The sequence below is a fragment of the Arvicola amphibius genome, chromosome 2, assembly GCF_903992535.2.
Source record: "Arvicola amphibius chromosome 2, mArvAmp1.2, whole genome shotgun sequence".
Taxonomy (NCBI): Eukaryota; Metazoa; Chordata; class Mammalia; order Rodentia; family Cricetidae; genus Arvicola; species Arvicola amphibius.
The window spans coordinates 59,253,197-59,269,052 of record NC_052048.2 but is presented as its reverse complement, the minus strand read 5'-3'; the positions used below and the strand labels follow the sequence as shown (position 1 = coordinate 59,269,052).

At 46.6% G+C, this 15,856-nt stretch overlaps 1 protein-coding gene across 1 annotated transcript in view; it reads right to left on the bottom strand.

Moving 5' to 3' along the window:
- Eefsec (eukaryotic elongation factor, selenocysteine-tRNA specific) overlaps positions 1 to 7,499 on the bottom strand; it is a 210,933-nt gene extending 203,434 nt beyond the window's left edge. The window contains exons 1-2 of the mRNA XM_038320802.2: positions 7,480 to 7,499; positions 6,490 to 6,617 (exon numbers count right to left, since the gene is read on the bottom strand). Of these exons, the coding sequence (XP_038176730.2) occupies positions 6,490 to 6,617; positions 7,480 to 7,499 (148 nt within the window). The remainder of the gene's footprint in view (positions 1 to 6,489; positions 6,618 to 7,479) is intronic.
- Between the last annotated feature and the right edge of the window lie 8,357 nt (positions 7,500 to 15,856).

The following is a 15,856-nucleotide window of genomic DNA, read 5'->3' as shown; positions in this document are numbered from 1 at the left end:
ATCATAACCTCTACACAGCAACGGCCTTCCAAAGTGCTCCAGGCCTTAGGAGAAACCATCCCAAGGGCTCCCCTCTAGGATCTAACTCTGCTCAGACCTTCCACTGTAATGAACATACCGTCATATCCCATGACATCCTGCTGCACCCCATGCTAACCAGTTACCCCTCTGACCTTACTGACAAAGCAGCCTCATCAAGTAGTTCCTTGCCCTAGGAAAGCTTTTCCTTCTAATGTGCCCATACCCTGTCCCTCAACAAGAGGTGGGAAGTGTCTTTTTTCTTTTTAAAACAGAGAATCACTATGTTACCCAGGCTGGACTCAAATTCCTGGTCCAAGTAATCCTCTTGCCTCAGCAGACTGAGTAGGGTAGACAGGTGCACTGCAGCCCAGCTTAGTGAGTACTCTCCAGCTTCTGTTCTCTGTGCATAGAACTTCAGAGATCCCTTGGGGCATGGCAGTGTGCCTTTGTCAGCTCTCTTCTCATCTCCTGGACACCAGGATGCACTTAAAGAGGTCAGCCCCGTCCTAACTCTGCCCACTAACTCACAACCAGCTAGGCCAGCAAGTGAAACGCAGCTCTCCGTCCCTCAGAATTCTGTAAGAACTTGCTAGATGCCAGCCCAGGCAGCACAGAGTGCTGGCGAGTCAGACCCCACTCTGCTCTCAGAGCCCCAATTCTAGCAAATGACAAGTGACACAACATACAAGGGGCATCGGGAAATGGGAAAGTATGAGGGGGTAAGGGTTAGGGACATACCATAGAGAGGTAGGTTGGGGGGACTCGCAAATAAAGTGACATTTGAAACTGGGACAAGCAACAGGAGTCTGACATACCACAGAAGCAGTAGCAGGTGCAAAGTCCTTGGGGGAAGCAACTGCTGACCCTACTTAAGTAGTAGAAAAGTCAGCAGCATGACTGAAGGCCAGAAACATAGGAAAGTAGTCATTGAGGAGGCTCCAAGGAAGGCAGGGCCTGGATACTGAGCCTGGAACAAGGAAGCTGAATTAGTCCAAATACAATAATATACTGGAGAGTCAGGTATGGTGGTGCATACCTATAATCCCAGCACCTGGGAGGCGGCCAGGTGGATCACTGTGAGTTCTAGGCTAGCCTAGTCTACTTAGTGATTTCCAGGACAGTTAGGGCTAGAAAGACCCTATGCCAATAACCAAACCAAATAAAAAAGGACTGAGAAGCTAGAAGCAAGGGTTGATATGACCTGATGAACCCCTGAAAATAGGGACAGTGAATTGATGTAGGTGTGTCTTCTATCTATCTGATGATTTCATTGGATAATTAATAAAGAAACTGCCTGGCCCATCTGATAGACCGGCCCTTAGGTGGGTGGAGTAGACAGAACAGGAAGAAGGAAGTGAGGTAGATGGCTCAGTCAGATGCCACGCCTCTCTTAAGTTAGGCAGACTGCCGTGCCTCTCCTCAGAGAGAGAGATGCCAGATGCGATGAAGCTCCAGCCCAAGATGGACACACGCTAGAATCTACCTGGTAAGGCACCACTTTGTGGTGCTACACAGATTATTAGATATGGGTTAGTCAAGATGTGAGTAAGAGGCTGAAACTAATGGGCCAGGCAGTGATTAGAAGAATGCAGTTTGTGTATTGTTATTTCAGGTGTAAAGCTAGCCCTGCCGGAGTCGGGTGGGATGAGAAACAGGCCTGCCCGCAGCACCTCACTACAGAATGGCGCCCAACGTGGATAACTGAATCCACAGAAAGCCTGAGAAAGCTTGGGAAAGAATAGAGTAAAGCATGTTTTCTCGGTAGCAGCAATTTCTCGGGTTTGGCTTTGCTTGCTAGAGCAAGAGCTCTCATCTAAGAGAGGCTTCCTGACTCAGCTTTAGCTGCAAAAACCTGCAGCTCTTTTAAGAGGTCCTACCTTGAAACACTTAAACAGCGTTGATGAAAAGCTGAACCTATGCTTTTCGGTTTTCAGCTGTATCAAGTAAAAAGTTGTGTTGTTTTAAAATGCCGGTTTTCTGGGCCGTCCTGCCAGGGCAAACTCTGACTTTTTCAAGCAGGCAGTCCTGACTACAGAGATTTTGAGTGTTGTTTAACACTGTTGCAGCTTGCTCGCTGGCAGGGACCTTGAAACAACCACAGAGTTGTGGTGATAAACATGACTACAGCCGGTACCAGTCTGCCATGAGGCTGGAAAGCTAGGGAATGGGCTGGATCTAGCCGCCAAAGTCACGGCTTTAGTCCTACTGATATTGTTTGGTAAAGTAATGACTCATGTAGTCAGAAAGAGAGATATACAGTAAAAGAAAAATTCAAAGTCTAAGAAAATGTCTAAGTGGTTTACACTGTGTTAAAAATATATGCAGACTAAAGGTTAAAGTTCTTAAAGTAAAAAAAAAAAAGAAAAAGGAAAAGAAAAAAAGGAAGTAGTTTGTTGTGGTGGTATACACCTTTAATCCCAACACTTGGGAGGCAGAGGTAGATTGACCTCTGCGACTTCAAGGTGTGGCAGCACACACCTTTAATTCCAATGCCTGGGAGGCAGAGACAGACAGATCTCTGGAAGTTCTAGGTGTGGTAGCATACGCCTTTAATCCCAGCACTTGGGTTGCAAAGGCGAGTGGATCTCTGAGAGTTCAAGGACAGCCTGGTCTGGAGAGTTATTCCAGGACAAAGATATACAGAGAACTTGTCAAAAAATAAAAAAATAAAAGTAAAAATAAATGAAATAGAGGTTAAAATAAAGCCGCACAAAGATGGAAAATACACAGAGAATCTTGATACTGTATGCTATTATGCTCTTTTTGAATTGTTTGAATGCTGAGGAAGGAGCAACAGCTGCTAAAAGATATTTGTTTACAAATGCTGCTGACTAATCCAAGAAAGATATCTTGAAAATACCTTGACTTTAGAATTTGGATCTAAGGATATGATACTTTGGAAAAGAGATTCTTCTTTTATTTTACAGAAAATGAGACCCGTTGGATTGCTTCTATCCCAATATGGTATGATAGACCACGCCCTCCTGAAAGGTTGTTGTGAACACCTTCAGAAAATTACTTCACCCAACTGATGACTGAGATGAACCTGGCACACAGGTTACACCATGAAAGATCTGATCCCAACCACTGTTCAGGCAGCAGTGTCCAAATGGTGGGATTCCAAAGGCACTGCCAGGATCTGGCCTGTAGTTGGTTCAGGAAGGCAAGGGCAGACTGATTAGATGGACCATAAGAACAGCTGAGAGATGGCTTCCAGCAGCAGCCCTGTACACTTTACCTGGCAGGCTTGTTTCCTCAACTAAAAAACCAATGTGATGCTTCTAGTCCACAGGATACTGCCCAGCTACAAGGTCTTCCTGGCCACAGGGGTGGGCCAGAACAGGCACTCCAAACAGGCGCATGCTTCCCTTCAAAAGGAAAACCTCCATCTTCCAGGTTCCCAAAAAGGAAGGTAGGGATCTAATCTCCCTAAGGAATAGTGGTCTTACCACTCCAGTGAGGTCAGGCCACATTTTAACACAGAAAGAAGTTTTCTCAAGATATGAAGAAAGAAGAGCAATAACAAAGACAGGTAATGGTGGCACACACCTTTTAATAGCATCACTTGGGAATTCACTCTGTGAATTCAAGGTTACAAAGCTAATTCCAGGGCAGTCAAGGTTATATAAAGAAACTGATGTGGGATTCCCCTCTGTATGCTGTGAATACTATTGGTTAATGAATAAAGTTGCTTTGGGCCTATTACAGGGCAGAATAGGGCAAGGCAGGAATGCCAAGCAGAAAGAGGAGAGAGCAAGTGGAGTCAGGGAGAAGCCATGTAGGTAGCTGCCAGAGGTAGGTAGCCGCCAGAGGTAGGTAGCCGCCAGAGGAGAAAGACGCAAGCCACAAGTGGGAACCTTGACGGTAAGCCATGACCATCATGGTAAAGTATAAAATAATAGAAATGGGTTAATTTAAGATGTAAGAGCTAGCTAGAAATATGCTTAAGCTATTAGCCAAATAGTACTGCAATCAATATAGTTTCTATGTGATTATTTCGTGTCTGGGCAGCTGGGAAATGAATAAACAGTCTCCACCTATGAGAAACCCAGTCTCAAAACAAAAAAACAAAACAAAAGGACAAACAACAACAGCCAAGAAGAGAACAAATCCCCTTGTATGGTTATATAGTCTCAATCAGAACACCAAGCACTCGGGTGGTAGCCATTTGATCATATATACTGGGCTAATACTGAAACTGTTTTGTCACACAAAGAGGTTCTATGAGAATGTACATATTGGAAGGGGTGGGCAGGAAACTGGTGTCAAGGAAAGGTCCCAGCTTGGGAAACAAGGCAGGCCTTGACAGTCCAGCTTACTATCTGCATTCCTAAGTCCCAACTTCATTAGTGGCTACATGATAAACATGCTTCCTGCAAAGTTTGTCCAAGAAGCATAAGTATTTGAAAAGAGCCATGTCAGAAAATAACTGCATGGTTAGCATTATCCAGTAGTGATGCAAGATCCAGAACTAGGTTCAAAGGCCACACAGCTAGGAAGGAAAAAAAAGCAGCAAACCCAGTTCTGCACACCTCCAAAAGAATGCCTGTCCTTTTGCCTGGCCTATATTCCAGATGTTTTCTCCCCTTACAAACCGAGCTACATCCAATACAGTTACAGTATGTTAAAAACACAGTAAGTTAAGAAATGCACTGAACACACAGACACTCTGGGCCTGCCCCCTTAGCAGCCAGTATATGGTGAACAGTGATTTGCCCTCTGGACCTTAAGGCTGACTAGGAGCTGACAACCAACCAAGTCACAAACTAGGAAAGGGTCAAAATTTTACTGAATTTGTACCATTTGCACACCATCATAAAGATGAAAAATCATGAAGTTATTACAAGGCAGATTCTGTATTTACCAGAAAAGACTTAATTGTTCTTTCCTTTTTTGTTGGTAACACTGAGGATCGAACCGAGAGATTCCTCCACACTAGGCAGATACTCCACCACTGAGACATGGGCCAACCCACCTTCTAGTCTTTACCCTGTGTGCTCCACCTCCAACTTACACTAGTTTAGAGGACATTTTCTAAAACTTTTTAAATATGACCAGCCAGAAATAGAGCTGGAGATGTTAGTTTTGTTTGTTTGTTTACTGTGTGGTCTTTAATGAGTGGATTGTGGGGTTGAACAGACAGTGCAAGAGAGTGACCCTGGACAGGTAAGCCTCCTTTTCCACTTGAGTGAAACAGGGAAAACGGTCTCAGACTGCCTGCAGCATGGAGAAAAGGAGGCCACAAAGATCAAAGCACTTAACTAATTACCGTACTGGGACCTGGAATGCCCAGGGACTAATGAACCATCTGCCCCGTATACATTCAGGCATATGCTTAGAGAAAACTGCTGGAAAGAAACCCAAGGGCAAGGAGGCAGGCAGGAAATGGTTACTGAGTTACAGCAGGTAGCCTCAGCCATATATATGTATGTATGTGTAATATGTGTGTGTGTGTGTATATATATATATATATATATATATATATTTGTGTTGGGTACTTATAAAAACAGGTTATGGGGTCCTGTCTCTAGACCTAAGTGTAGTTAAACAAGTGTGCAAAAGGAATTTTAAAAGGCATAAGAATAGTTTCATGTGCACAAATGGAAAGGGTCCAGAGTTGAGCAAAGAGGGGTTTTGTTTACAAAGCCCTATTCCTAAGTAGCCTGCATTTAAAGACTAGTTAAGCGGTACAAATCCTAGGGGTAGATTTTAGCAGTACTCTTCACGACGGAAAACACACAGGCCCTTTGCCTTACACAGTTCAGACCCAACTTACTCTGCTACACTAGGGCACGCCCCAAAGCCTTCTGAATAGAATAGTCACTATTGCATGGCTAGCCAGCCCTCGAAAAGCCACAAAAGTCCATCAGGAAAATGCTGCTGTGCGTGTACACAATGGAACTTTGTGTGAGTTTTAAAAATGAGTAATGGGACTTTATGTTTCGACACGGAGCAGTCTCCAGACAGTGCTGATTTGTGGTATAAAAAGGGAGAGATGAGGTCCTCGAGAAAGAGCCCAAGGACAGGGCACTTGCCTCTTATGATCTGGGCACTAGGTTCGCGCTCCTCCGTCCCCTTCCCGAATACTACAACAGAAGAAAAGCCGGGATCTTTTCAAATCCGCAATTTGCCGGCATTTCTGTGTAACTTTTCCTGAAACCATTCAGACATAGGACGCTGGGAACAATATCAGGGACAGAGAATGGGGAGACCAAACGTCAGGTGAATGGTGACTTTTTTGAAACTTTTGCGTACACACTTTCTGCAGGGGTTGTTTCCTTGATTGTTTTTTCTAGAAAAGCATCTCGCTGCACGGCAGTGAAGGCGGGAACGGCGTTCGCGTCTGTGGGCTGTGAGTTCGAGCCCCCAAGCCTCCCGGCGGGCGGCCGGCCAGGCCTAGGGAGTCAGGCCAGTCCCTTCCCGCGAGCTCGGACCCCGAGCCCGGCTCCCGCCCCGGCCCGCGCTCACCGCCAATGAGTGGTCCGGATGAGGGAGGCGTGCCCGGGGCAGTCGACCAGCGTGACCTGCAGCTGCGTGTCGTCGGTCCCGGGTTCAGCCCCAGGCAACGCACGACCGAAACAGGAGAAGCCCAGGTCGAGCGTTATGCCGCGCTCGCGGCTCTGCGGCTGCTTGTCGAAGGCGGCGGTGGAGGCTGTGGTGCTCAGCGCGCGCGCCAGCGCTGTCTTGCCGCTGTCTATGTGGCCCAGCACGCCCACATTCACATTCACCCGCCGGCCCGCCATGCCGCCGCCGCCTCGCACGCCGCCGCATGAGCGCCGGCTAGGCGGTCCGCCCGCTAAAGCCGCACCCCCCCCCCGCAACCTGTGCAGAGCGCGCCGGTTCCGGCACGGAAGCTTCCGCCCTCGGGCGACCACTGTGCTACCTCGGGGGCCCAGAGAATGTCGGGTACAAGCAAGGTGGGACTAGAGATTAACTGCCTACCTAGGGTTGCTGTCACCGGGCTCCCCCAACGAAGTGTCGCCAGCCTGAGAGTGGAGATTCCTCCTTCAATGTATTCACCCTTCTATTTATCCACTCACCACCCGTCGGTCCGTCCATCCTTTCTTCCTTCCATCATTCCACCCACCCATCCATCCACACACCCTTCTATCCTCCCATCCATCCCTCCAAATACGTTCCTTCGTTCTTCATTCATTTCTGCCAGCCTTTATTAAGTGCAGACTGTATACATAGCACTGGGATGTGGTGACCAACATATTTGCTGTGAAAGCAGGAGAAGTGTGCTAAGCTGGACTATCTGGAAAGGATAGAGATGGGGAGGTGAGCACCCTGGTAAGGCTCAGGTAAGACCCCGTCAAGCACTGCCACTAGAATTCCAGTGCAGCCTGAGAAGTTCCCTTTGGAAACCCAGAAGCACTGTGAAAACATGGGAGAGGACCTCATTGACTCAGAGGGGGGGGGGGGGGGGGGGGGGGGGGGGGGGGGGGACGGACTCACCTTGGAGTCCAGGCTTCCATGGTAGGCTGCAATTTAAAATTTCGTTTGAAATGTGTGGTGAATGTTCTGTGAGCGCAACTCCTTTCAGATTTTGAAAGGTGCCTAGAACCATGAAAGAGGTCACAAACCTAAGTGGTTGCTCTAAGAAGGTACCTGGGGCTTCACAAGGGAGAGAGACGAGGACTCCAGATCTGAACGGCTACTCACTACGCCTAGTCCGACGTGAAGAGGAAGGGGCTCTTGGTTTCAGCTACTGACATCAAGAGGATGCTGGCCTGCTTTCTTATCCTTCCATTTTTCTTGGGTATGAGGGGTTGGGATTTGAACGTGAATTATCCTCTGTTTTTGTTAAAGTTTCTATTGCTGCGAAGAGACAACTGTGACCACAACAACTCTTCTAAAGGAAAAACATTTAATTGGGGGTGGCTTCTATTTTCAGAGGTGTAGGCCATTATCATCATGATGCTGGAGCTCAGAGTCCTTCATCTTGATACGCAGGCAATAGGAAGTGGTCTGAACCACTGGGTATGGCTTGAGCTTGTATGGAATCTCAAGCCTGACTTCACACTTCCTTCCACAAAGCCACACTCCCAATAGCACCTTACCCTTTGGGGGCCATTTTCTTTCAAATCACCACAACCTCACAGGCTTATTTGTTGGATGCTCAGGCCCCAGACGGTGGGGCTTTTTTGTAAGATGAAGCTTAGCCAAAGGAAGTAGGTTACCAGGAGAGCGCCTTTGATGGTTGTATCTTGGAAGGCTGTATCTAGTAGTCCCTGATCCCTTCCCCAGTCTCTGCTTCCAGTCCACCAGGAAGTAAGTAGTTCAGTCAGACTATTACTTGCTCCTGTCATATATGAGAAACTACTGTGTCACCACAGGTTCAGGGTTTCAAGCCCAAGTGACGGTGTACTGAAATCTCTGAAGCCATGAACTAAAACTAAAATTTCTTTAAGTTCCTTGTGTAGTAGGCATTTCATCACAATGATAAAATATTGTCTAACACAAAGCCTGACTTTGAAATGCTGACCAATATTTCAGCTTTTGTTGCTAAAATTCCTTTTTGTGGGTGTAATGATCTGTTCTTTCTCTTTAAGAGACAAGCCACGCCCACTCCCCCCATCTGCTGAGACAGGCTGATCTTCAGCTTCCAGCTTGAGCTCCCTCTCTTTTCCATCTCCCTCCCCCCACTTCTCCCCTTCCTTCTTCTGTCCCTTTCTTCTCTCTTCCTCTCTCTCTGTCCTCTCTCTCTCTCTCCCCCCTCTCTCTCTCCTCTTCTCCCCTTCTCCCTCCCCCCCATAACCCACTGAATAAAATATCTAACCTCACTCTGCATTGCATGCCCATCCATGTCTCTGTCTCTTGCCTGCTGCTGTGTGTCTCCCTGCCCTAGACCAGCCACTGCTTGGGGACCTACAACTGTTGGGGATCCTGCAGCATTTTTAATAATCCATTACAGTGGGCAGATGTGAATACATCTACCCCTTCTTCCTAAGGTTTCAAGACAAACCAAGGGGCAGTTCTACCTTGGCTCATCCTAGGGATGAATTTATTTGGCTTACTGGTGAATATGGGTGAGGGGTCACTGTTAGAAGTGTTGGTGACCTCAGAGCAGCTGCATTGGAAGGTCTTCCTAGAGGACCTCACAGATGAAGCCTCTTTCCCCTAGTCTACATCAGCCTGTATATCAAGTCCCTCCCTGATGTCCCGAGGCCACAGGCAATTAGGGCTGAACTAAATATACATGGCTTGGAGGAGTGGCCAGATACCCTGGTGAAGGTCCAGTGACCCTCCTTGAGGCCCTCCTAGGAGGGAATATGTCATCAGGCCACAGGCCTGATCATGACGGACTCTTGGGAGACAAGCACAGCTGGTCTCATGAAGATGGTGGCAGTTTTACTCAGATAGTGGCCAAGCTTAAAGTTCACTGACTCCTACCTGGCCTCTGTGATGTGCCAGGCCATATATGCGTTTGCAGAAAGAGGCTCCAACAACTCCTAGCTCAAGACTCTATCCTAGAGTCCCTGCTGTGAACCCAATTGTGTTTGCCACAGGTTTGTGTGCTGGATTTTTGACACTCCTGGTGCCTGTGATGGCATTTGGAGATAGGACATTAGGACTAAGTGGGTCATTGGAGTAGGGTCCTCATATGAATTAGTGCCCTTAGGAAAATGACCCTAAATTTTGTGTCTCCATTTTGCAAACAGGAAACAATAAGTCTGTTTGAAATGTAAAACTGTTGTCTTAAAATCAAACTCTGTTTGAAACCCAGCGATAACACAGTGGGCATCTTTAGGAGGGAGCTTAGCGGGCAGGTAACATTCCAACTAACAAAATGTCCTGAACAGGATCTGGCTTCAAGTAAGCTCACTGTTCACCTCTGCCCTACATAAGATCCTGACAAACAGTAAGAATCAAGCATCTCTACTCCATAAATCCAAACTACAGCAAAATCTGAAACTTTCTGAGCACTGACATGATGCAGCAAATGGAAAATTCCACACCTGACTTCATTTGACAGGCAAGAGTCAAAACACGAGAACCCTGAAGCTGGCACATAAAAGCACCCCTAGGCTCCGTACACACGGGCTATGTGGAACAATGACTTTCATGTCCAGACTTGGGTCCCACCTCCAAGTTACCATATTATGTGTATGCAGGCATTCTAAAATGGGAAGAAAAACCCTGAAATATCCAATACTTCCTGTCCCAGGCATTTCAGAGGAGCTGTATTAAACCTGTAATGAAAGGAGCTGAGCCTGATAGCACATGCCCATAATCCCCGCACCCAAGAGGCAGAAGCCAATTTGAGCTATCTATCCACCTTGTCTCAATGAAACAGGAGCTAGGGATGTCATCAATGGCAGAGTGCTCACCCAGTACACACAGGGAACCCTGAGCTCCGTCTCCAACCCTGAAAAACAATAACAAAATTAATGTTTTAAAGCTTTAATGTAATATTGACATCAGACCTCAATAGTGAACTTCATGTGTTGAATTTTTTTAAATATTCTTTGATACAGTTTATTATATTTGTTTGACTAATTTGCCTGCATGTGTATCTGTGTCATGTGTATTCGTGGTGCCCACAGAGGTCAGAAGGCATCAGCTTCCCAGGAACAGAAGTTATGGGTGGTTGTGAGCTACCATGTAGGTGTGAGCACCAAAGGCAGGTCCTTTGCAAGAGCTCTTACTCTTGCCCCCTCATGGGTTGACTTTTAAAATAATAACCCAACTTTGGAACAACTCTGGGTCTCAAGGAAAAGAGTTTCTTCTTGCAGCACGACAGGCAGAAGGGAGAGGGACAACCACTGTATTTAGAGGTATTTATGAGAGGTGGGTACAGATGTGGAGCAGGAAGCAGTCACAGCTCACCCAAACTGGAACAGTGCTCAGAGGCACGACTGTTGTAGCCTGAGACAGGGTAGAGTTACACGGGGTAGCAGGAAGTTTGAAGGATGGAATTTGAGGGAAGATTTCAAAGTTACTGTCCCAGAGGCAAAACCGTCTTTGGTGGAAAAAGCTTAAACAGTGCTAAGGGTGCCTCAGCGGGTGGGGGTGGACCAGAAATGAACTAGAAGGAGACTTGAAAGCATTTTCTGAGCTGATTACAGTATTCTGAGCATTGATAAAGCTTTACACTGATAGAGAGAGAGAGAGAGAGAGAGAGAGAGAGAGAGAGAGAGAGAGAGAGCATGCAATCAGTATACACTTCAGATCTGTGCACTTTATGGAAATTCTGCATCCCTCCCCCAACCCCTAAAAAACACCCTTGAGCTCCAAGGGTAGCATGCGTGCCTGAGTACTGAAGAGGAAGGATGCGACTTCCTGTCACCTGCTTTAAAATGCATCAGAGATGCCTAGGTCACACTGAGCGATCCAGGGACCTCAAAAGCTAAGGGAGAGGATGTCTTTGAATCCAGGAGTTCAAAGCTGACATGGACAAGATTATCAAGCTCCATCTCAAAACAAAGCACAACACAAGTAACAACACAGACTGGGGCTGAGCTCATAGTAAAGTGTTTCCCTAGACAGAGGGGCCGGGCAGATGTGTATGTGATCAAGTAAGTGAATACAATGGGATTGGTAAAGTTCAGGTGATAGGGGAATGAGGTAATCGTGTCAACCGTGTGGGATCTAGAATCACCTAAGAGACACACCTCTGCTGTGTTTGTGAGGGGGTCTTGAGATGGTTTAACTGTGGGCTGTACTGTTCCATGGCCTGACTAAACGTCAGAAAGTGGGGGAAAGCAGAAGCGTTCCCCTCTCAGCCTCCTGCCTGTGACACAATGTAGCCCACACACGACCCTGCTACCAAGCTTTCCCTGCCCTCATGCCTGCACCCTCTCCCCATAAATCAAAACAAGCCCTTCCTTCCCTTAGCCGCTTTTGTCACGTACCTTCTCGCAGCTAGGGGGAAATGCAAGTGCAGGTGGTGCACAGCGGTAAATTCCACAACACCGCTGTGGCTTTTGAACGTTTTGTAATAAATATTGGGAAGAATGAAAGGCAATCTGAACTTTAAAAAAGAGTCAGTTCTCCAGCCTTGGGTCTGTATTTCCAAAATGCTCTGAAAATGGCAAGTGTCTTGACGAGCTGGTGACATACCATGGCCTGCACCAGGAGGGGCTGGCTCTTGCTGTACCTGATTATCAGTGCCCCATGCTTCCTGCAGATACAGTGATGATGTGAGGTGCTGCCACCCATGCCACATGCAAGGCATATAGTAGGTATCTAGCAACCCTCTGGATCTTCCCTTGTGTCTGAAAAGTTGTGACTTCTAGGATATTTGGTCCAAGGAGTTTGGGGTAAGAGGTTGGGACTCACCAAGATTCCCTACTTCCTGGACATTGTGGCTTGTTGAACTGGATAATCCGGGTGATCTTTGCTACAGTTGGGGCCTGTTTCCCAAACACCCATGTGCCAAAGGCTTGTCTCAGCCTGGACACTGTTGGGGGTGACAGAATCTCTGAGGTATGGGACCTCATCAGAGGAATTGTGGTCCTTGAGATGTGCCCTAGAAACCTCAACCCCTCCTTCCTCCTTTCTATTTCACCCGCAGGCAGGAGGTAAGCAGCTTTCTCTGCCACAAGCTCCTGCCACATTGTACTAACCTCACTGAAGGCGCCATAGTAATGGGGCCAACTGACCATGGATGAAACCTCCAACATGCCCAGCCAAAACCAGACCTTTCTTCTTCCTAAATCGATCATCCAAGGCATTCTGTTAGAGTAACAGGAAACTGAAGAATGTAATTCCAAATTTAAATCTTTATTTAATTTAAGTCTTCATTATTTCATTTTCTCGGTTTTCTAATAAACACAAACATCTGCTATCATACACTGTGACGCTGGAGACAGAGAAGCAATGAGACAGATAGGTGGCTGAGATGAGGGAAATGTCTGAGTCAGTGTCCATGCTGTGAAGAGACACCATGGCCAAAGCAACTCATAAGAGAAAGCATCCAATTGGGGCTGGCTTACAGTTTCAGAGGTTTAGGTCCATTCTCACCACTGTGGGGAGAATGGTGGCATGCAGGCAGATGTGGTGCTGGAGAAGTAGCTGAGAGGTCTATATCCAGATTCACAGGCAGCAGGAAGACAGACTCTGGGCTTGGCATGGGCTTTTGAAACCTCAAAGCCCACCCCCACTGACACACTTCCTATAACAAGGCCAGACTTCCTATTCCTTTCAAATAGTGTCACTCCCTAGTAACCAAACAGTTAAACCTAAAAGTCCATGGGGACCATTCTCATTCAAACCACCACAGATAGTGTGGTTGAGGGCCCCAGTGCTCATTACAGAAGAGACATTGGAGCGGGCAAAGGGACGGTGAGAAGTCCACCCATGCATGGAACCAAGGGAGACTGATAAAGACTGACAGCAGAATCATCAGGACAGAGCAGCAGGTATAAGGTGTGAGGCTGGGAAGGGGAAGCTACTTGCTAAACTAACCCGAGGGTGTCTTTCAAAGTGTGCTGTTAGCATGATGGTGTGGCCATCAGAATGTCAAGGAAGGAGGCTCCAAAGGGCTACTCAGAAGCCAAGACCAGGGGCACAGAAAACAGGATCCCAGTACATTAAGATGTGTGTTGTAGAATCAGCAATGTGTCCCTCCTGTGTAGGATCTAGATGCATGGCCAGTGCAGGGCCACAGAACAACAAACTGTCACCATCAGCTTTTTTTTCAACAACATGATTTTTATTGGGTAATTTATACTTAACATGTTAGTAGCTTAAACATCTCAGAACATATGGCTCAGTGGCATTGCTCACATTCTCACTGAGGTGTAACCACTCCACCCTCCATTTTCAGAGCTCTGTATCATCACATATGAAACTAAACCATTAAACAAAAAGTGCCTATCCTCTTCCATGCCCAGTTCCAAGAAACCAGCGTTCGATTTTTGTTCATTATGAGTTGATGACCAGAGGACCTCGGGATGGAAACACATGGAAACATATTTTGTGCCCACCCCCTTAAAATTTGTTCAGAGTGATGTCTGGGGTTTCCCACTCACACTGTTTATTATTATCATTCTCTCATATATTACATCTCAACTGCAGTTTCCCCTTCCTCCCCTCCCTTTAGCGCCCCTCTATCTTGGTTGATGTCCCTGGGACACCATCAGCTTTTGAATGGTGTTTCAAGACAGTGGCTCTGGGAGCTTTGCAGGTCTCAACCTGTTCCCTTTGCCCCCAAGGAAAGAGGTCTTTACAAGAAGATGTATTCTAGTAGAGTGTTTTCTGCTTTGTATATGCTAGAAAAATACTGTGAAGACAACAAATGTACTTTAAAAGTCACTATGCTATGTTTGAGTTCTTATACATTATTTTTACTTTATGTGTATGAGTGTTTTGTCTGCATGTGCGTTAAGTGCACCACATGTTTGCACTGTGTTCAGAAGTCAGAAGAGCGCATCATATCTACTGAAACTGGACTTATAGAAAGTTGTAAGCCATCATTGGGGGTGGTTGGAACTGAAACCGGCTCCTGCCACAATGTGTTCCTCATAGCAGGCTCCATAGCACTACCCTCTGTGAGAGCAGCCAGTGCTCCTAACTATGGAGTCATCTCTCTAACACCCGTTATGGTATATTTAAAATTATGAGAATTAAAATCTACCCAAACTAGAAAGTTAAAAGAAGAGGAATGTGTAGTGGCTGTGGGTTGATTATTGTTGAGCTGGTTGATATTGTTGAGGGGCTTCATTGTACCATCCTATATGCTTTTTCCTAAAAGAATTTTAGGGTCAGGGACATAGGTCAGTTAGTACAGTATTTGCCTAGCATGCATGGGATCCTGGGGTCTATCCCTAGCGCCACATAAACCGGGCATGGTGGCACGCAGATGTCTCTGCAGTTCAGTGGTAGTCACAATCCAGTAGGTTTGTCAAGAATTAAATTTCTAGCCATACATCTTGGCACATACCTATAAGACCAGTACTTGGACGAGAGAGACAGAAAGAATTCAAGCTACAAAGCAAGTTCAAGACCAGCCTGGTGAACTACATGAGACCTTGCCCCCAGATACCCCAACAGCTAAAGTCTATTCCTGTCAGGCATTGTAGTACATGCCTGTAATCATAGAATTCTGGGGACAGAGGCAGGAAAATCATGTGTTTGAGGCCAGCCTGGTCTAACAGTGATTTCTATATAGCCAGGGTTACAGAGTGAGACATTTCAGAACAAACAAAAATGAGACTCCTAACCACACCTGCTACCTTGCTCCACCAGCCTCTCCCCTCCCCATGCTTTTGGCAAGAACCCCATCTTCCCCGTATTTACGCATCTCTGCATACCCAATATCCACCCAACAATCCCATTAATGTTACCTCTGTAATACAGCAACCTCTCTGGACTTTCACTGCAAGCCATTACTCTTAAATCATTCGTTCTGATTCACTCATAGAATCCAGAACCTGTCATCATGATCAAGACACACAAACGGGCCCATAACCCTCTAACAAATACCTATGATCAAACTTGCCCTCCCCTTTAGTTCCTGGCAGCCACTGTTGCTGGTTTCCTGTCCCTCCGATCTTCACCTTCTCAGAGAATTCTGTAAGTAGTAGCAAAAAGGAGACGACTCTTTGAGTCAGGCTTTTCTCACCCCAGGTAACACACGTGCGACTGCACACGTTGTTTAACTGTGGTGAATGCTGGTTTTTCATCAGTTGTGGTCTTGCATGGTGTGGGCAGACCATCATTGTTTTCCACACCCCTGTTGAAAGACACCTGGGCTGTTTTCAGTTTGGACAATTGTGACAAAACTGCTCTAGATACTCGTGTGTGCGTGTGTGTGTGTGTGTGTGTGCTCACGTGCGCGCGCACACACGCACACTTACACATGCATGCAAGACACATAAGTTTCACT